The sequence below is a fragment of the Vulpes lagopus genome, chromosome 19, assembly GCF_018345385.1.
Source record: "Vulpes lagopus strain Blue_001 chromosome 19, ASM1834538v1, whole genome shotgun sequence".
Lineage (NCBI taxonomy): Eukaryota > Metazoa > Chordata > Mammalia > Carnivora > Canidae > Vulpes > Vulpes lagopus.
In genome coordinates, this window is record NC_054842.1 from 49,201,154 (window position 1) to 49,223,044 (window position 21,891).

At 35.7% G+C, this 21,891-nt stretch overlaps 1 protein-coding gene across 1 annotated transcript in view; it reads right to left on the reverse strand.

Moving 5' to 3' along the window:
* Positions 1–5,981: 5,981 nt before the first annotated feature.
* Positions 5,982–21,891, reverse strand: part of GPR149 (G protein-coupled receptor 149) — a 64,907-nt gene continuing 48,997 nt past the window's right edge. Inside the window, exon 4 of the mRNA XM_041734479.1 lies at positions 5,982–7,451. Coding sequence (XP_041590413.1) covers positions 6,876–7,451 — 576 coding nt within the window. The 3' untranslated portion in view covers positions 5,982–6,875. The remainder of the gene's footprint in view (positions 7,452–21,891) is intronic.

Here is a 21,891-nt window from a genome sequence, read left to right on the forward strand (position 1 = left end):
ATGTACTTGTCCCCCTTTTATTACCTTCTTTAAAGGTAGGTCTTGATGATATACAATCATTATTTTCTCATTTCACTCAAAATACTGAAAGAATTTTTTAAAATTCTGTAATAGAAAAATAAAAAACAAATGAGTACTTTTAGCAGGAAATTTATAGGCATTACCTAGTTTCCTTTTTAGTTACTATAGGTATCCTGCATTTGGGGAAAAAACATACAGATAAGTTATAACTTGCTTCACAACTCTGGAGTGAGTGTGTAAATTATTGTGCAATTCTGTAAAAGTTAAAGAAGACATTATAAATTGTTATGCTAAGGAAAAAATTGTAAATTGGGACTATTCCAGGCAAACCAGACATTTTGTCATTGTAACTATGAATTATTGTCAATGTCTGCTAATTCCATCTGTTTCTCATGAAAAGAAAAAAAAATGAATTCTAGGATCCATGTTAAAGATCTTGAGTGTCTTACATAGCATACTTTCCCTTGAGAACCACATAATTTCATTAAATTGGTCAATTTTTCTCTGTCTAATGTAAGCAGACAATTTGGGAATTTAGAAAAAAAATTTATGAATGAGTACTAAGAAAAAAATTTTTAATCATTTAACTTTCTCCTAAATAATGAAAATACAAAGTCTTAAAGCTTCTATTAAGCAAGTAGGTATATCTTCACTACTATAACCAAATGACTATGGATTTGTCTCAACCCTACTATATTTTGACTCTCATTTTTTAAAGCTTTTGGTAATTGTATTTCTGTCAAGTGGTAGAAACTAAAATTTGCTTCTGAGGTATTTTTTTTCTGAAAAAATTACTCAGTGAAACTATGCTTATATGAAGGTAAACATTCTCCTCTGTAATAAAGTGTTTCAAGAGCATGTGAATCCAGGAATTTAAATTGTTTTGCATAATATTGCAAAAGATTGTCATTGTGGTCATTTTGTATTTGGATTTTGATTGCCCCATGCCAGGAAGTTCCTGGTTGTTCTTGAGAAGAACATGTGTTCTTTTTGTGTATGTGAATGTACATATGTTCTTTATACATTTTAAAATGGAGATCCCAAGACTGTAGGAAAGACATACAAACATGATTTTCTTTGTATCTTAAGTTGGAGAAAAGATCATATAAACAAACTGACCTAGGGTTTGGACCAATATAATCTGTTCTAGAATCAAGACCAAATAACTGGGATCCCTGGGTGGCGCAGTGGTTTGGCGCTTGCCTTTGGCCCGGGGCGCGATCCTGGAGACCCGGGATCGAATCCCACATCGGGCTCCCGGTGCATGGAGCCTGCTTCTCCCTCTGCCTGTGTCTCTGCCTCTCTCTCTCTCTGTGACTATCATAAATAAATTTAAAAAAAAAAAAAATTAAAAAAAAAAAAGACCAAATAACTCAAACCTTGGGAAGAGGTGCCATTCTTGGATTGTGGTATGCAGTATCTCTGCATCTCATGACACCAGGGGGGAGGCACTATTTACATTGTATTATAGTATGGCGTGTGATTGTCTAGTGGGGGTCATAGCCTGTGGCACAGACTGGCTAGCTAGCTGTTCACCAAATTTAGGTGTCTTCTTCCTATGCACAAATAGATATTTTTCCCAGTCTCTGTTGAAGTTAGGAATGGCTGTATGTCTCCACCATAGCAAAAGCTGCAGTGACTGAGGTGCTGTTCTTACAGGCCATCCCTGGAAGAGTCCTTGTAGGATCCTCCATGCCCTTTCTCCTCCTGCCAGCTTACTATAAATGAGGATAATGATCATAAAAAGGATAATGATAATGAAAAGTTGGACCTACAAGATAGAAAGAGCCTAGACCCTGAACCGTATCTTAAAGGAAGAAGCTCAACTAGTAAGGAACATTCATTTAACTGCCGCTGCTTTTTTTCAACTCTACCAAATCTTGCACAAATACCTCTCTTTGGCAGGTCCTAAACCTGAAAACTTGCCAGCAAGAAAGACTGGAAAATAGAGTTTTCAGGCTTCTAGCCTCTGTGAAAAATCGAGGACATTAGAAACATTGGGATTTTCCAAAGTAGTAACAGAAAATAGACGCCAGAGGTAATTTTTTTTTCTCTCAAGCTACAGGCTCCATAGAAAAACATATAAGAAGTTTTATAATTTATTTATTTACCAAGGAAATCCTTCCTATTTATTGACTCAGAATACAATACCATCACCATCTCTACTGCTAAACCCTAATCCTAGCAAATATCTCAACCCAAACTACTAAAATATTGCCTCCTATTTCTTCTGTAATTATGTTTCTACTTGTATAGTCTTTTCTCCTTGACAACTAAAGACAGTAGTTTTGTATTCAAATATGTCACTCCTTTGCTCAGAACCCTCCAATCACTTCCCACCTCATTTAGAATAAGATTCAAAGTCCGCAGGTACCTGGTCTGCAAGGCCCTAATGAACTGTCCCTCCCTGCCCTTATCTGGTTTTATTTCCAATCACTATTTGTCTTTCTTACTCATTTGCATTTACATTGACCTCCTCAGTGGTTTGACAAAATACAAAAGGCATACTCTCACTTCTGGAAACTTGATGTTCCCTTTGCTAGAACTATGATTTCCCTAAACACATAATATGTTTCATCACTGTATTTGACTGATGAAATATTGCCTTATCAGTGAAGCCTTTCCTAGCTGAAGTATTTGAAAAAGCACTCCTTCCATCATTGTCCTGTTATTTTTATTTTTCTTACCATTTTTATTACCTCTGGTACCTATTTTCTGTCAATACATTTAGCATTACCTGAGACATATACAAGTACACATGTATGGTATGCAGATGTGTAGTGTGGAACTTAACCCCATCCAAAGAGAGGTCTCTCCCCTTTGAGGAGGTTGGAACATCACGCTTTATACAAGTGACTTTGGCGTGGTGGGTCAGCTAAATAGTAACGTGTGATTTCAGGTGGGACTTTGCATCATTCCTAAAGAGCTTGACTTCTTGAGGAGCTGGAAATCAGTCAGGTGAGCGGTCAACCATTGCTTGCCTCTGCTCCTACCATGATGGAGCCCCAGTAAAGACACCAAGTTTCAAATGAGCTTTTCTTCTTGGCAATATTCCCTGTATGCTGTCTTACACTGATGGCTGGGAAAGTAATGCTGTCTAAGACTTCATGGGGAGCAGACAACAGAAGCTCCACATGTATAGACTTTTTCTGGACTCTGTTGTATGTGCTTCTTCTCTTGGCTGATTTTAATCTGTATCCTTTCCCTGTAATGCACTGTAACTAAGAATACAGATTTCTGTGACTTTTGTGGGTCCTTCTAGTGAATTATTGAAACTGATCATGGTTTTGGGGATATCCCAAACTTGTAATCAGTGTCAGAAGTGAAGGAAGTCAGGGCACTGCATGGCTCAGTGGTTGAGCATCTGCCTTAGGCTCGGGTCATGATCCTGGGGTCCTGGGATGGAGTCCCGCATCGGGCTCCCCACAGGGAGCTTGCTTCTCCCTCTGCCTGTGTCTCTGCCTCTCTCTCTATGTCTCTCATTCTCTCATAAACAAATAAATAAAATCTTTAAAAAAAAGTGAAGGAAGTCTTGTATGGATAGTATTCTCTAAATTTGCACTTGGCTCAAACTCATTATGTATGTACATTATACAAATATAATGTATATTTGTGTGTGTGTTTTGTTTTTGTTCACATCCATAATCCTAAGTACCTGGAACAATTTCTAGCATATAGTAGGCTTTCATTAAATGTTACAATGAATAAGTGAATGAAAGTAACTGAATAGAATGAGAAATTAAGAGAAAATCTGATAAAATCCAATATTAAAGAACTGTGTTGAGAAAAGCTTCCAAATAATGTATAACCAAATGGTTTTTATATTCTGAATAATGCTGTGGATTTCAAAATGGTTGCCTCTGCCAATCACAATTTTTTGAGATTATATACATGTTTATATTAACTGGGAGTCTTAGGTATTATGTCTTTTCAGTTTGTAGAAGTCACCACCAGATGGTGATATTTTTATTAGATAATAGTTTTTGTCTTCAGATTCATTAGTTTATAGAGAAAATAAATTATACGGAGTATAGTATTACTCATAAAGCCTAACAGGGTAAGGTATTTAAATATAGCATAGGATATCTATAAAGGTATTTCCTATACCAGAAACACATTTTAACAATCATAATCACTTTAAATAGTAAGTAGACTTTATACTGATGTAGCTTACATACCCTTACTCTTTCTTAACAAGGATTGAGAGGAGCCATTCATGCTTAGTCGTAGCCCCTGTAGATTTTTCTTATAGCTTCAACTGCAATTGGATTGGATGACGATGATGATGACACAATGACCACATGGGGCTCAATCCCAGAACCTTGAGATCATGACCTGAGCTGAAGGCAGACACTTAACTGACTGGACCATTCAGGTACCCGTAATACAGCAAAACTTTTAAGTGTATCCAGTGTATAGTTAATAGCCAAGGGCACTTAAATGGAAAATCCTAGTTTTTTGTTTTTTGTTTTTTGTTTTTTTTTTTCCAGTTCTCTCAGCATAGGCCCAAGTCCAATGAAAAGAAAATAATGCATAAGAGGGAAAGGGAGTATTACTGTCTTCCAGTTGAGTTCTTGTGCTCTTTAGATCTTGATTTCCATCATCCTCTCCTATGCACTGAAGAGCTGTACCAATTATAAAGGATTTGTTTCTGTTTAAATCTTTATTATTTTCTTCACTTTTATTATGATTCTGTTTCTAATTTCCTTGCTGCCAAAAACTGTACTTTAAGGCAACAAAAATCACCTTTCTCTTTTGTAAAACTAAATTACACCTAATTTAATATATCAAAGCACTATTAGAATATCCAACTTTTATCTTTACTTTTTTTCAACTTTATAACAGGCATTCAATGCTATTAATCTATAATATTTGATTTGTCTAGCCATCTGTCATTATGGTAATATAGCCCTCCATTATGGGGCATCTAAGTGGCTCAGTCAGTTAAGCAGCTGACTCTTGATTTCAACTCATGATTTTAGGGTTCTGGGATCAAGCCCAGCTTAGAGCAGAGTTGGGTTCTGTGCTCAGTGGGAGTCTGCTTCAGGATTCTCTCTCTCTCCCTCTGCTGTTCCCCGCCGGCCCGAGTCTCTCTCTCTCTTTCTAAACTAAATAAATAAATCTTAAAAAAAATAAAGTAAAGTAGCCCTCAATTTTAAGGATATAAAAAGTCTTTTTAAATACATTTGTCATGATAATATATTTGAATTTGAACTTATATGTTATGCATTATTTGAGTCTTGCTTTACAGACTTTACTAATGGCATTACCTTTGCTTCTGAAATTTAGAAGATGAGCTATTGAGAGATTAAATGAGAGATAAAGTCCATTGAGATAATTACTTTGAAAATAAGTTCTTTTTGGCAAAAAAAAAAAAAGTCTTCTGAAGATGAAACATTCTGAAAGTTCATGTCAAGTAATTTAGAATTCTGACTCGGTATAATAAAATAGAAACCAAAGTAAATTATTAAAAAAATAATAACCCCATCTGTAAATAGTAAATAAGATATGTGAGTGAGGTGTGGCAGTACACAAAATCAGATACCATGTAAAATGTCAACTCAATAACCTTGGAAAATAAATATTTCAGTAATGCATTTAATGTATGTTTAAAGGAAGATCAGAATAAAGCATTTTGAAGTAAAATCAATTTGTAATTTTTGAAATATACATTACTAATATTCTGATAAGGTGATTCCTGTTTTTTGCAATATAACATTTGCAAACATTGCATAACTACTTTTAAAATTAGTCTTGAAATGTATACCTTACACTCATTTAATAAAATATATTGAATTTGCTTGAGATATACATATCTTTGAGAAAAAAAAACTCAAAAGCACCTAAAGTTAGAACAATATTTGTACTAAAATTTTCTGTACTTCAAGAATGGCCGAGAAAATTTGCCAAATCTGCAGCTTTAGAAACACACTTTTATTTTTTTAATTAGTGGATTTTCCTCTGCTTTACCCAGCAGTTTGTTAATCTAGCTGAGTATACCTCACAGAACTTAATCTGGCAGTGTTTTTCCCAAATTTCCACTTACATAAAACAATTCTAGAAATGAGAATGTGTACATTTACAACCTTTTTCCAGTAATGTTTGAGTGATGGACTACTAATTCCACTTGTAACACACAGTTTTGTGTCAAGGGCAGTCTTGACATAATGAAAAGATGAAAGGAAAATACATTTAAGAGTGAAAGAAAGAAAAACATTTAGTAAGCAATTTGTACTTTATAGAAATGAAGGAAACAATTATTTACAGACTACAGGCATGCATGTTTCAAAGTTGGAAGCTAGTCTGCCATTTTACATGAGAATATATTTCCTAGACATGAGTGTAAAGCTAAAGCAGTAACTGTAATAAGCTTGTTTTGCTAGGCACGTGTAGGCAAGTCTCTTTAAATAAACTCAGAGTTTTGCTACATTTCTTCCATTCCCAAAATATCTTCTTACCCCTTGCAGTAAAGGCCAGCATTATGTGTTGAAACATGAGCATGTGAACAGTATATTCACTGAATTTTTGCAATTTTCTGTTTACTCTGAGGATGACCAGAAGGCAAAAACTTTAGTAAATGAGGCTGATATTTAATCTAGAAAACAGCTTTAGGAATCGGATAAGAAACAAATCTTTAAATTACCACAGTGTGTGATCTACAGATAATACATCAAAAGCACTTAAGTGTGTACACAAGTTCCAGCTGCTTAGCCTAAAAACAATTAACTACAAAATCTGCAATGCTTATGTAAACCAACAAGAAATAAAGGAAATCAAATAGCCTCAGAACAAAAATGTTTAGTTGAGCAGTTTGAACTCACAGACTGCCTTCTTGCCTTTATTAGACCAAATGATCACTGGTTACCCTTGCTTTCTTCCTCTCTTTTTCTGTAAGCTTTATTTAATAACTGGATTTCCTCCTGGTAACCATCCTTCTCTTGATGCTGCCGTTTACTGTTTTGCCTGTGTGCTTCAACAGTGTCCGGAATGGAGATGTTGATATCACCGTCAGGATTACTCGTGGGTAAAAAGAGAGAGTATGAAGCTGTTTCCCCTAAATCACAGGAAACAAATCTGTTTTCTTTCCGTGAGTAGCGTAAGGATGGAGATCTGACCTGTGTCGAGGACTGGCTGATGTTGCTAATGATTGACACAGTGTCCAAGGCTTCTTCATTATCACAAATTTCGAGAACTTCCAAGTGTATTTTCACGCTGGTGTCCGCAAATGTGGAGGGAGTGTCTTCTGAGTTTGGTTCATGGCCAACACTTTTGGATCGATAGACTTCTATTTTCTTGGAGGCTGGGGTTATTTTTTGTCCTTCTGCACTTACCTCATAGGTAGAAAGAGATAGGGTTTTCCCTGTAGGCGCTTGGAGAGACACGGTCCCCTGGAATGCGCACAAGGGAATGGCCAGGGCACCACCAGAACGCTGGGGACAAAAACAAATTGTTATTATTGAAAACTGGTTTCTGAAATTAGGCCATTTGGAAATTCATTTTATTCATCACTGTGGTAAAGTTTTTCCATTTTGGATGCATTTCCCTAGAAACCTTTATCAATGGGATTTAAATTCTTCCATCAAAATCCTATAGTTCAGTTTCTCCTAGGTCAAATATAACATCTAAGTGAAGACATTCAGGAACCTATTTTTTGAAAACAGAGGACATATTCTTGTAGTTTAAGGCAAATTTGGGTATTGACAGGCGCAGCAGTAGATGTTTCCAAAGGCAGAATGTGGGCAAAAAATTGAATGCATATTTATAATCTGGAATTGCTTTTATGTTTTTGTTATATTAAAAAGTTTGCATAGGTTGAAAGAAATGCAGATTGTTATCAAAATGCACTTTCTTCCTGCTTAGTATGTCAGAGAGAATAATAATTGTGAAACTGTGATTCAAATTAAGTATGAAGTATATTTCAGTTGTTAGGTTTGAGCATACAGAAGAGGAACCAGATGTCCCAGGACTGTGCTAAACTGTGCTACACCGTGCTTGCTTTTTCACAGAGAAATCACAGTCACTAAAGTAAATCCAATAATAGAGAACTTCCTCACATCTCTGCAAAAAACATTCTTAAGGTTAGAACCTTCTATATTATATTTAAGACTTCACACGTTAAGATTTTTAAAAATCTGTATTCACCATGGATAAGTACTTAAGAAATGAAAGAAAACAGACTAAATCCTATAATAGCCAGTATTTTATATTATTGATTCATGCCTTCTTACTTCAGTTAACTTGTTTTCTTTTTCAATTACGTTAGTCTCAGAAGATACCAAACTCCTAGAACAATGTTCTGAAAGCTAGATTCCCAGATTGGTGTCATCAGCATTACCTTACAAATTGTAAGAAATGCAGATTTTTTAGCCCAATTCCAGATCTACTGAATTAGAAACTTCGGGGATGAGTTCCAGTGATCTATTTTAACAAGCCCTCCAAGTGATCCTGCTGCACAGTAAGGTTTGCAATCCCTAACTAAAGAAATGTTTTAGTCTGGAAAAAGAAAGGGTAGAAAGATGGTCAATAGACACTTTTTATACATGTGCTGACTACCTAAAAAGCTGAGTTACTAACTAAATTGGCTTAAATGTGTCTTTACAGGGGAATTGGCATGAGGGCTCATCATATTTTGCCAATTTAGGATGATCAACCTTCCTGTTTGCCTGTAACTATGCCAGCTTTAGCACTGAAATTTTTGCATCTCAGGAAACCTCTTAGTTCTAGAAAAACCAGGATAGTTGGTCACCTTATTTGCCATGGGCATTCTGTAAATGGACCTAAGTGTGGCTGGAAGAAGCCCAGGACTTCTCTTCTACTAAAAGAAATTTTTAAGGGAGGATGTATCATAAGATTCATTTAGGTGCCTTCATGCCAATTCTTTGAATTTAAGGACAATGAAAAATACAGTCTAGGGTATATGAGACATGTTACCAGTCTTTTGCAGTTATTCTCTATGGAGAGATCTTGAATCCTCTTTATCCATAAAGGTTCCTGGGAAACTAATTTTAGGGCTTTGTACCATAAAGGGTTGAAAACTTTGAACACTTACATTATAAAGTTCAGCTTACCCTTCTGCTGAGGCAAAGAACTTCATCAACTTCCATGTGTGACTGAAGCAGGGAAATAGGGACAATACTTGGGTTCATTACTATACCAAAGCATTGTTTGAGTGGTAGCAACTTTCAGCAAAGGGGAAATGGCCTTCATTTATTTATTTTTTAATTTATCCATTCATTAAACATTCGCTGAGTGTTATAGTAGTCCTCCCTAGCCACAGTTTCACTTCTCACAATTTCAGTGTGATCTGAAAGCAGACGATCCTCCATCTGCAGAAGGTCAGTAGTAGCACAACACTATGTCACAGTGCTTGTGTCATTCACCTCACTTTCATCTCATCATGTAGGTATTTTATCATCTCATCACAAGAAGAAGGGAATAAATACAGTGCAATAAGATAGTTTGAGAAAGAGAACACATTCCCATAACTTTTATATACTGTTTTAATTGTTCCATTTTATTATTAGTTATTTCTGTTCATCTCTTACTGTGCCTAATTTATAAATTAAACTTTAGCATAGGTATGTTTGTATAGAAAAAAAGCATAATAGATTTTGGGTTTGGTACTAACAAGGGTTTCAGACATCCATTTTGGGTCTTGGAATGTATCCCCTATGGATAAGGGGAGAGTACAGTGCGTATAAGATTCTGAACTTTCATTGGGTACACAGATGTCCTATCTCTTCCTTCAAAGACCTTATAGATATAATTGGGTGACAAAGAAAATAAAATTTTAGTTCCAACTATTTTAGTAGAGATAGGAACCAAGCTCTATGGAATCCAAGGATTGACCACTTTTGGTAAAGAGATTTCATACCTGGATGGCATTTGAAATTGATCTTAAGAATTAAGAAAAGAGGAATCAGAAAAGACCCCGAATAGCCAGGGGAATTTTAAAAAAGAAACCATAGCTGGGGGCATCACGATGCCAGATTTCAGGTTGTACTACAAAGCTGTGGTCATCAAGACAGTGTGGTACTGGCACAAAAACAGACACATAGATCAATGGAACAGAATAGAGAACCCAGAAGTGGACCCTGAACTTTATGGTCAACTAATATTCGATAAAGGATGAAAGACTATCCATTGGAAGAAAGACAGTCTCTTCAATAAATGGTGCTGGGAAAATTGGACATCCACATGCAGAAGAATGAAACTAGACCACTCTCTTTCACCATACACAAAGATAAACTCAAAATGGATGAAAGATCTAAGTGTGAGACAAGATTCCATCAAAATCCTAGAGGAGAACACAGGCAACACCCTTTTTGAACTCAGCCACGGTAACTTCTTGCAAGATACATCCACGAAGGCAAAAGAAACAAAAGCAAAAATGAACTATTGGGACTTCATCAAGATAAGAAGCTTTTGCACAGGAAAGGATACAGTCAACAAAACTAAAAGACAACCTACAGAATGGGAGAAGATATTTGCAAATGACATATCAGATACAGGGCTAGTTTCCAAGATCTATAAAGAACTTATTTTTTTTTAATTTTTATTTATTTATGATAGTCACAGAGAGAGAGAGAGGCAGAGACACAGGCAGAGGGAGAAGGCAGGCTCCATGCACCGGGAACCTGATGTGGGATTCGATCCCGGGTCTCCAGGATCGCGCCCTGGGCCAAAGGCCAGCGCCAAACCGCTGCGCCACCCAGGGATCCCTATAAAGAACTTATTAAACTCAACACCAAAGAAACAAATAATCCAGTCATGAAATGGGCAAAAGACATGAAGAGAAATCTCACAGAGGAAGACCTAGACATGGCCAACACGCACATGAGAAAATGCTCCGCATCACTTGCCATCAGGGAAATACAAATCAAAACCACAATGAGATACCACCTCACACCAGTGAGAATGGGGAAAGTTAACAAGGCAGGAAACCACAAATGTTGGAGAGGATGCGGAGAAAAGGGAACCCTCTCACACTGTTGGTGGGAATGTGAACTGGTGCAGCCACTCTGGAAAACTGTGTGGAGGCTCCTCAAAGAGTTAAAAATAGACCTGCCCTATGACCCAGCAATTGCACTGCTGGGGATTTACCCCAAAGATACAGATGCAATGAAACGCTGGGACACCTGCTCCCAGATGTTTCTAGCAGCAATGTCCACAATAGCCAAACTGTGGAAGGAGCTTCGGTGTCCATAGAAAGATGAATAGATAAAGAAGATGTGGTCTATGTATACAATGAATATTCCTCAGCCATTAGAAACGACAAATACAAAAAAAAAAAAAAAAGAAACGACAAATACCCACCATTTGCTTCAACGTGGATGGAACCGGAGGGTATTATGCTGAGTGAAGTAAGTCAATCAGAAAAGGACAAACATTATATGGTCTCATTCATATAAAATCCATTTTATATTGGGGAATATAAAAAATAGTGAAAGGGAATAGAAGGGAAGGGAGAAGAAATGGGTAGGAAATACCCGAAAGGGAGACGGAACATAAAGACTCCTAACTCTGGTAAACAAACTAGGGGTAGTGGAAGGGGAGGAGGGCGGGGGGGTGGGGGTGAATGGGTGACGGGCACTGAGGGGGGCAGTTGACAGGATGAGCACTGGGTGTTATTCTGTATGTTGGCAAATTCAACACCAATAAAAATAAGTTTATTACTAAACAAATGAAAAAAATAATTAAGAAAAGATTTACAGTTTCAAAAGCTTTGCTTTCTGAGTGGTAAGTCATGAGAAGAAGAAATTAAAAACTTCCTATCCTGAGAACAATTAAAAAGAAATTAAAACAAGAAGAAATTAAAAACTTCCTATCCTGAGAACAATTTTTATCAAAGACAGAAATTTGCTTTTTCTATGGCCTGAAATAAAAATAAAAATGGACTGAAATGTTATTTTTTTTAAAGATTTTATTTATTTATTCATAGAGACACACACAGAGAGAGAGGGGCAGAGTAACAGGCAGAGGGAGAAGCAGGATCCATGCAGGGAGCCTGATGTGGGACTCGATCCAGGGTCCCCCAGGATCACACCCCAGGCTGCAGGCGGCGCTAAACCACTGTGCCACCAGGGCTGCCCTGAAATGTTATTTAATCAGAAAATTTGTCATTTAATGATGTGAATTATAAATACTTCCTTCTTCATTCTGAGAGCTAGTAATATGAAAACTCAATTTCCTTACATTATACTTTATTGCAAGAAGAAAACAAGGCCCCATCTCAGTGCTTAAAAAATTGTTTTCTCTTCGACATAGTACACTATATAAACAAAGTCCTATGGAGTACACTAGTTTAAAAAAGAAAAATGGGATGAGAAACTGAGTCCTCAGACAGTGTTTAGCAGTATTGGCATGTCTGTCTTCAAAGAACCTTCACTAGAGCATCAATAGTATGACCGTATCTTTATCTGTATATTATTGTGCATCACTGATGAGCAGTTAATATAAAAGCAGATGTGATAAAGAATTTTTTGTATCTGATATCATACATCCACATAATGTGATTTCAGTAATTCTCTCATGCTATCTTTACTTAAATGAACAAACAAGCTTTACTGAGTTATTAAATGACATTAATGACATTCGAGAATTGCATAGTGCCAGAGTTTAGCTAAGTACGAAGTCTGTTATTTGAAAATAGTACACAAAGTCTTGTGTTATCAAAACTACACTGTGACGGGTGCCCGGGTGGCTCAGTTGGTTAAGTGTCATGATCTCATGGGTGGGTGGTGAGATTGAGCCCCACGTTGGGCTTCATGCTTAGCAGGGAGTCTGCTTGCAGTTTCCCACCTTCTCTTCCTCCCACCACTCGCACACTCATGGGGGCTTGCTCTCTCTCAAATAAATCTTTAAAAACAAATTACACTGTGAAACATTCTTTTTTTTTTTTTTAGAGATTTATTTATTTATTTATGATAGACATAGAGAGAGAGAGGCACAGAGACACAGGAGGAGGGAGAAGCAGGCTCCATGCCGGGAGCCCAACATGGGACTCGATCCTGAGACCCCAGGATTGCACCCTGGGCCAAAGGCAGGTGCTAAACCGCTGAGCCACCCAGGGATCCCCAACTGTGAAACATTCTTATTCAAAGGGATAGTCTTCATTTGAGAGTCACACAAGTAAAAACACAGAGACAGATTGTACAGAAGCAGATGTGAGCATACATCTTTACACTTTTAATCCAAAATTGACATGTTAATTTCAGCAAAATGGTACTGTCACTTTAAGCCAATTTGGTAATTTTAATGTTACTGGTTATGAAAGTATTTCATGTATAAATTTATTTTGCTTTTAGATGTTTATAAGGACTGTAAATGTAAAGAGTTTTACTGCATATTATTTATATGTCCTTAAACAAAATCATAAAAATTTGATTGGACAGCAAGATTCATGGATTTATTTTTTTCTTTCAGAGAGACCTGTATGTTATTTAAGTTAGAGAAACATTCCTCCAGGTGAGGGAAAATGAGACCTTGAATGAAGGGAGAAGTAAAAGGGATAGAGATTCAGGAAGACATGTAACAATTTGAGTAAAATAAACAATTTCCAACTGTCTTACAATATGGAAGGAAGGCTAAAATGGAGAGAGGTAAGTAGCAAAAAAAAAAAACCAAAAAAAAAAAACAGACTAACTGAACCACTATTATGTATTAAGATTGGGTTAGCTGATGGGTCTATAGCAAGGAATGAAGAGGCTGTCATATCTTAAGAGTTCATAGAATACACAAATACCAAGCTCGTAAACAATTGCATTTCCATGTGACTCATGCTACCAAAGACCCAGGCTGGAGAATTTTAAGAATATGGAATAAGAGCACGTAATCAAGGTGGACTGAGGGAAAAGGAGACCTGGACAGGGCTCAGTTTTTATAGATGAAAAGAAATACTTGAAATCAGTCCTACTATTTAGCATTGTTCTTAGCTAGATAACAGTCAAGGAAAAGGAATATGAAACATAAATATTGAGCAGGAAGAGATGCAATTATCACAATTTTCATGTGAAAATGTTTACTTAGAAATTCTGAAGAAGAGACTCTAAAAAAGAACTAATTTGGAAATTTAGTAAGGTTGCTAAATTGTGGGTAAATGTTAAGACATCAATAGCAGTTACCAATTAAAAATATATTTTAAAAAGGTCCCATTCAAAATAGTAATAAAACTATAGAAATGTGTGAGAGCAATATGAAAAAACACTATAATGAAAGAACTGAATAAATAGGAGACGATGTTTCCACATGGGAAAACTCTATTGTAAATATGGCAATTTTATTTCATCAATTTAGTACAATTTTAATAAAAAAAACTTAATAGAATATCAATGAAATTTTACTTGGCACATGCAAGTTCCTCCTAAGATTTATCTGCAAGAATCAATGTTTATGTATAACCAAGAAATTTTGGAAACAGACTAATAAGGTAGATTTACAAACATAATATGGAGCTACAGTAACTAATACAGGTTGATAATGGCAAAATACGATAAATTAAGCAGCCAAGAAACAAAATATAGTATATCACAAAGATGGCATTTCAAAATAGAATCAATTGGCTTTCCATTATAAAATTAAATTAGATTCCTTTTCATGTTATAAGCAAAAGTAATTCCTTGAGTCTTAATAATGCCTTTTAAATGCTGTTTGAGGAAGACCTTTACAAATCTGGAATGAGGGATCCCTGGGTGGCGCAGCGGTTTGGCGCCTGCCTTTGGCCCAGGGCACGATCCTGGAGACCCGGGAGTCTCCGGGATCGAATCCCACGTCGGGCTCCCAGTGCATGGAGCCGCTTCTCCCTCTGCCTATGTCTCTGCCTCTCTCTCTCTGTGTGACTATCATAAATAAATAAAAATTAAAAAAAAAAAATCTGGAATGAAAATCAGAAATGACAAAATAAAAGGGACAGATTTTATTGCAGAAAAGTTGAAAATGTCTGTGTAGAAATTGATGCTGAAAGCAAAGGTAAAAAAACAAATGGCATCCTAGGAGAAAATATTTGCAGCAAACATAAGACAAAGTTTTATAGTTATAAAGAGTTTCTCCGAATCAATGAGATAAACATCCCAAAAGAAAAAAAAGGAAGTGGGCAAAGCAATTGAAGGAAGAAATACAAGTGGAGAATAAACATGTGAAAAGATACTCAATTTCACCAATAATCAAAAAAATGTAAGTAAAACAATGGTTCATTTTTAGCATCTCAGATTGCCCTCCACAAAGAGAAAGGGGGCGGGGAGAAAGGAAGAAATAAAAGGATAGAATGCCATCTTTAGAGTACATTTTGATTGTAGTTGATTATAAAATAAAACTACATATACTTACCAGCAATCCTATTTCTGTGAGTCAGTCCCACCACCAAATATCAACACATAGTATTGTTTATTTCACCACTGTTATAAGTCCCCAAATAGAAATAACCTAAATGTATTGGAAAACTGTCTTGAAAGAATGAGATAAAGCTGTAAGTCTTGCCTGGGTAAAATAATTTCGATACATTTGGAGTGATAATAGCAACTTTAAGTTGCAAAACAATATGTAAAGTATGATCTAATTTTCTCGTACGAAAAACACCTACCAGAAAGCAACTCAGCAAGTGATACCTGTGCAGGAATAAAAGATACAGACACACAGCACACACATATATTCTAGGCACAGGAAATATCTGAAAGGCTACATCCCAAACAGTTGTTTCCCCTGGAAGTGGGCGGGGGGGGAGGACTTCAACTTTTATGTTTTATATATCTAAATTGTTTAATGATGATGATGATGACTTTGCTTATGGAAGTCTATTAGGTAAAAGAGGAGGCAGAGAGTGCAAAATATTACTAGAAGGGCATCCAGGATGTGGGGTAGGCTACTGAGTGGGTGCTGTCTATGATGATAGCTCAGAGTTCACTTTGGTAGTCAGTTTGGAGTTTGTGCAGTATTTGGGGTTTGTGCTATATTGGAGGTTTGTTTCTGCTGCATTTGGGGTTTATGCTATTTTTAGGGTAGGAGAGAGGACACAAGGTGCGTGCAGAGCACTGTCACAAAATTTTACTCTGATGGTTGATTGATTAGAATGAGAGTCCCAACTGGGGTATAGTTTATTTTCTATCCCCCATTTCCCCCATTTTTTTAAAAGAGTAGCGAATGGTGCTTTTGACAAGAAAATTAAACATTTTAGAATATCAGAAATGAAAAGGATCAATCATCTGGTCCTAAGAAGACAAAATAAAGTGAGTAGGGTCTGTCATGAGTCAGATTCTCTTCACTAATTTTACTGTGAAAACTAGTATAAACATTTGAGTCCAACAATCTTTCAATGCAAACATTGAGTTCAAATAAAGAATCCCACTTCAGAAAAAACATATATAATTTGAATCACAAACTGCAATGTCATCCACAGATTTGTAAGCCATTCAAAAAGTTCAAGAATAATTTCAAAATGAGACTAAAAGTAAAAAGCATTAAATCTTAAGTGAAATTTAACATTAATTGTGAGGAGATTTTTTAAAAACCCTGTTATTATTGGTTTAACTTATCTTTATCTTTGAACTGGGTTGACTAGTGTGTCCTCATCCAAATTTATATCCACCTATACCTTGTGAATATAGTGTTATTTGGAAATAGAGTATTTTCAAACATAACCAAACTAAAATGAGGTCATAATGGATATGGGTGGGCCCTCATCCAGTGACTGATATCCTTTTAAGAAGAGAAATTTGGACATAGACTCACATAGAGGGAAGATGGCCACGTGAAGAAAGAGACAGCACTTAGAGCTATGCTATTATAAACCAAGAAACGATCCTCCCTGCTGACACCTTGACTTTGGACTTCTGGCCTCCAGAAATATGAGACAATAGATTTCTGTCGTTTTAAACTGTCTTAAGTTTGCAGTAATTATTTGCTACAGAAGTTCTAGGAAACTAATACAGTGCTTTATGCAAACAGGTAAAAAAATACTTATGAAATGCAACATTTGCAAAGTTCTACAACTGCCCATTTTCTTCTGGAGACTGGAACTGTGTAGCATTTTTGCCAAATCCAAGCAGAATGTAATCTCCTCCAGGGAAAGGAATATTTCCTTATGGGTCTTTATTTTCTTTATCATCTATGCCAGTGCCTGAGATGTGGTAGGCCCTCAAAAAATATTTGTTGAATGAGTAAACATGTGCATGAATGAATGAATCTGCAACATTGACCTTGTTTTAGATTCCATATTTTAATTTACTAAAGCAGAAAAAAATAAGATCATCTTTCAAAAGTGTTAGTGTTTAAAATTTATTTTTTTTATATTTTAACAGCCCTACATAATAAATGATAATAGTTGCAGATGCATCAGAAGGTGATTTTAAACATAGCCTTTTTATAAAAATAAAAGAACATTATGGGATGAATTATAGGTGAATGTTTACTGCATGATTAAAAAAGTGATAAGATTCAGAGAGCATAAAACTAGTCATTTCATAGTCTCTACTTTCTTTCCATTTAAAAGTCTATGAATTAGCATATGCTGTCAGGAATAATGATAATCCATTATTGCTGTACCCCTGAGCGTAGGTGGCTGGGAGCTTTTTTATTTGGAAATGAAAAGCAGTCTCTAAACCTCACAAATGCTTCAGGAGGAGAGAGCGTGCCATGTAAACACATTAGCACAAATAATCTGCTGTGATAATTGATTCAGACTTACTGACCTTGGGCATATTGAACTTTTTATTTCTTTACTATAAGCCTCAGTGGGTTCAGGGTGAAATTATAATATAAAAAAGCTGCTCCAAATTTCTCTCCTAACAAGGTGAAGTATTGTGTTATCTGAATCACTCAATTTAAGAAAGACATATTATAACACGTACAATCATAGCACTTACCAAACCACGGAGTTCTAATTTCTCATTTTATAAAGGGAGAATTGACAGCCAGAGAGATGAAGCCACTTTCCCAGGGTCACACAAGTAACAGTAGGATAGATGTCTTGATGCCCAGTTAAGTGTTCTTTCCAATGTACCATGTTGCCACTTTAAAATAAGTCTGCTTTAGCCAAGAGTAGATCATGGGTTTTCTGCCCTAGAAGCTAGAATCCTATCACAAACTCATGAGTAATCCAAGTGACTAACAATTTTAATCTAAATTAAAATATAGATGATCTTTAGATTATTTAGGTGAGTCTTAGGCTTCTAAAAGCACAGACATTGAAAAATTAAGTCAAGCAGACCATCTAAGATGGTTTGAAGGAGAAGAGATAAAGACACTAAAAACAAAAATAAGAGGGAGAACGAGAACTTTGTGAGAAAACAATAAACTAGAGTTTTAATAATTTACTTCTGGAATTTTATTTAAAACTGTGTGATTGCAATATTTTCGACTTCTAAAATATTCCTTGTGTCATCTTGCCAGCTTCATTTAAATGTTTAGTACACCAGAATAAGGAGGACACATGAGTTACTCATGAAAAAGAAAGTAAGGGGCACCTGGGTGGCTTAGTGGTTGAGTGTCTGCCTTTGGCTCGGCATGATCCCAGGGTCCTGGGATTGAGTTCCGCATCAGGCTCATCACAGGGAGTCTGCTTCTCCCTTTGCCTATGTCTCTGCCTCTCTATGTCTCTCATGAATAAATAAATAAAATCTTTTAAAGAGGGCAAGAAAATAAGGACCTTTATAAAGGGCACCATGTATCATTGAAAGTGCTAGGTTATTTAACACGTTTGACTTAATCCTCACAGATCTTCAAACTGTAAATTAAGCCTCCTTTTTTTTTTAATGATTTAAAGTTTCACAACTGAATAACAAATTTAGGATTTATATTCATCGTAACAAATATTTATTGATTCTACTAAACACAAGCCATATGTCAGACTACTTACCAAGCATTTTATATACATTTTCTTACTTGATTTTCATATCAACCTTACAAAATAGAGACACTCATTATTCCAATTTTGTAAATAGTGTAATTGAGCCATGGGGATATAAGTCAGTAAATGGCATAGTCAAATCCCAATCCAAGATTATCTCAAACACTCCGCTCTTAGCCATTCTGCTACTATAAGTCATAATGTTTGTAATAAAATATGAATAATATTGCATTCTCCTAACCCAGTTAGAACCCACTATGTCCTGTGAATGATTAACTGATTCACACCAAGAAGTGAAAGAGTATTTAGAGAAGGTACTTGAGAAAATAGTTTCTAAACAGGTCCTAAAAGATAATTTCAGTAGGCAGAAAGTAAGAAAAATGAATTCCAGGATGAGGGAATAGTAAGACCAAAGGCAAATGGAATTTGGAGGGAATGATATAGTACAAGGAAATGAGACTAGAAACAGAAGTTGGACCCAGGGCAAGGAGCCCTGTATACCAGGATAATGAGTTATGATTATATTCCATGGGCAAGGGGCAAATGTGATTTTTGTTTTCACACTTATGGAAGGAAAGAAATTAATATGTATGGAAGTCTACTATGTGCAGGCAGTGCATTTGGCACTTTACATGTGAAATCTAGTTTAATACAACAATCTATAAGGGAGATAAAAATTATTTTGCAGACAAGCAGATTGAGGTGTGGAAAGGTTAACCAACTTTCTTAGGTTACATACAATGTTAAGTTTTGAACTGTGATCTAAATTCAACCCAGACTCCAGATGTTTTCTACTATCCCACTTAAAGTCTAAGAAGATGATGGGGGATCCTGTGAAAGATAGATTGGAGGAAAGATAGATTGGATCCTGTGAAAGATAGATTGGACCATGGTGTCAGGGAGACCAGTCAGCAGGTTTTAAAAACCACTGTGCGCAAAGGGAAAGGGAATCTGAGTTTCAGTACTGGTAGTGGAAATGGCAAATTTGAGATGGGCTCCAGGGGAATTGCAGAGGCAAAATTTGCATAAACCTATCATAGAACTCAGTTGAGTCACTGTCATTATAATTCTTACCTTTCTAAGTCTCAGTTTCTCATTTGTAAAATATGAAGAATAAATGAGCTAATGAATGTAAAATGATTAGCTGAGTGCCTCACACAATGTGCTTCATAAGTATTAGCTATTAGGTATTATTGGGAGGTGAGTAAGACAGGAACCCATGATGTCTCTCAGATTTCTAGTGCTAGTGACTAGTACCAGCAGTTGCAATAAGGAGGTCAGGAGGATGTACATAAGGTAATATACCTTTGCAGTCTTCATCTCCTAATCAGGCAGCGTATTCCTCTGCAGTATTTTGTCCTAATGGTCTAAAGATGCTAAATAAAAGCCAGAGGTTATGAGAGTGGGTTAAAAACATGACAACTACACACTGTCTATGAAAAACTCACTCTAGATATAATGCTACAGGCAGGCTGGAAGTTGAAAGATGGAAAAAGATATAGCACACAAATATCAATCAAAGGAAAGCAGAATTGGCTATATTAATATCAGATAAAATAGACTTCAGAGCAGAGAATATTACTAGACACAGGGAGGATTATTACATAGTGATGAAAATAGAAGTCTACCAAGAAGATACAGCAAACCTAACTGTGTATACACCAAATAACAGAGTTACAAATTCATAAAGCAAACTGATAGAACTGAAAGGAGAGACGGTCAAGTTCACAGTTGCAGCTAGAGATTTCACTACCCTTCTCTCAATAATTAATAGAACAGCTAAACAAGATCAGCAAGGATATGGAAAAATACCATCAACTAACATGATCTAATCAATATTTGTTGAAAATTTTATAGAAGGAAAAACTTTTATTTATAGAAAACTACCCAATAAGAGCAGAATACAGATTATTTCAATGTAACATATACCAAGATAGATTGTTTTTGGGACATAAAATAAATCTCAATACATTTAAAAGAATTAAAATTATACAGAATGTGCTCTCTAGCCACAATGGATTCAAGATAGAAATTAATAGAAAGATAACAGGAAAAATCTCCAAACTTCTAGAAAGTAAAGGCACTTCTAAATAATCCACCAGTCAGAGAGAAAGTCTTAAGGGGAAATAAAATAACGTTAACTGAATGAAAATTAAAACAACATATCAAAATTTGGGGGATACATCTAAACAGTGCTGAAAAGGAAATTTAAGGACTGAATGCGTACATTAAAAAAGAGGAACAGTCTCAAGTCAATAATGTAAGCTCCTGCTTCAGTAATCTAGGAAAAGAAGAGCAAAATAAAATCCAAGCAAGAATAAAAGAAGAAATCCTAAAGATGAGAGCAGAAATCAATGAAATAAAAACAAAACAATAGAGAAAGATCAGTGAAGCAAAGAACTGCTTTTTTTTTTAACAGATCAGTAAAATTGGCAAACCTCTGGCAACACTGACAAAGAAAAAAAGAAGACACAAATTACCAATATTGGGAATGAAATGAGCCATCACCACAGTCTCTGCAGAGGATAAGGAAATGTTACAGACCACTTTACGTACTTAAATTTGACAACTTAGAATAAATGGACTAATTCCTTATAAAACACAAAGTATAATAATGCACACAGTATGACATAGATAATTTGAATAGCCCTATAATTATTAGGGTAATTGAACTCATAATTTTAAAACTCTTAGAAAGAAATCACCATGCCTAGATGGTTTCACTGGAGGAATCTGTCAAACATTTAAAAGAGAATTAATATATTCTACACAATATCTTCCTGAAAGTAAAAGATGGAAGGTAGTTTTGCCTTGTTACTAAAACCAGAGAGTATGAACAAAAAAAAAAAAAAAAAAAAAAACTACAGATCTATATTATTTATTAATATATTCGCAAATATCCTTAACAAATATTAGCAAATGGAACTCAGTCAATAAGAAGAATTGTATTCCATGGTTAAGAGTTTATTCCAGAACTGCAAGGCTAATTTCAGTATTCAGAAATAAGCTGATGTGATCCACTATATTAATAG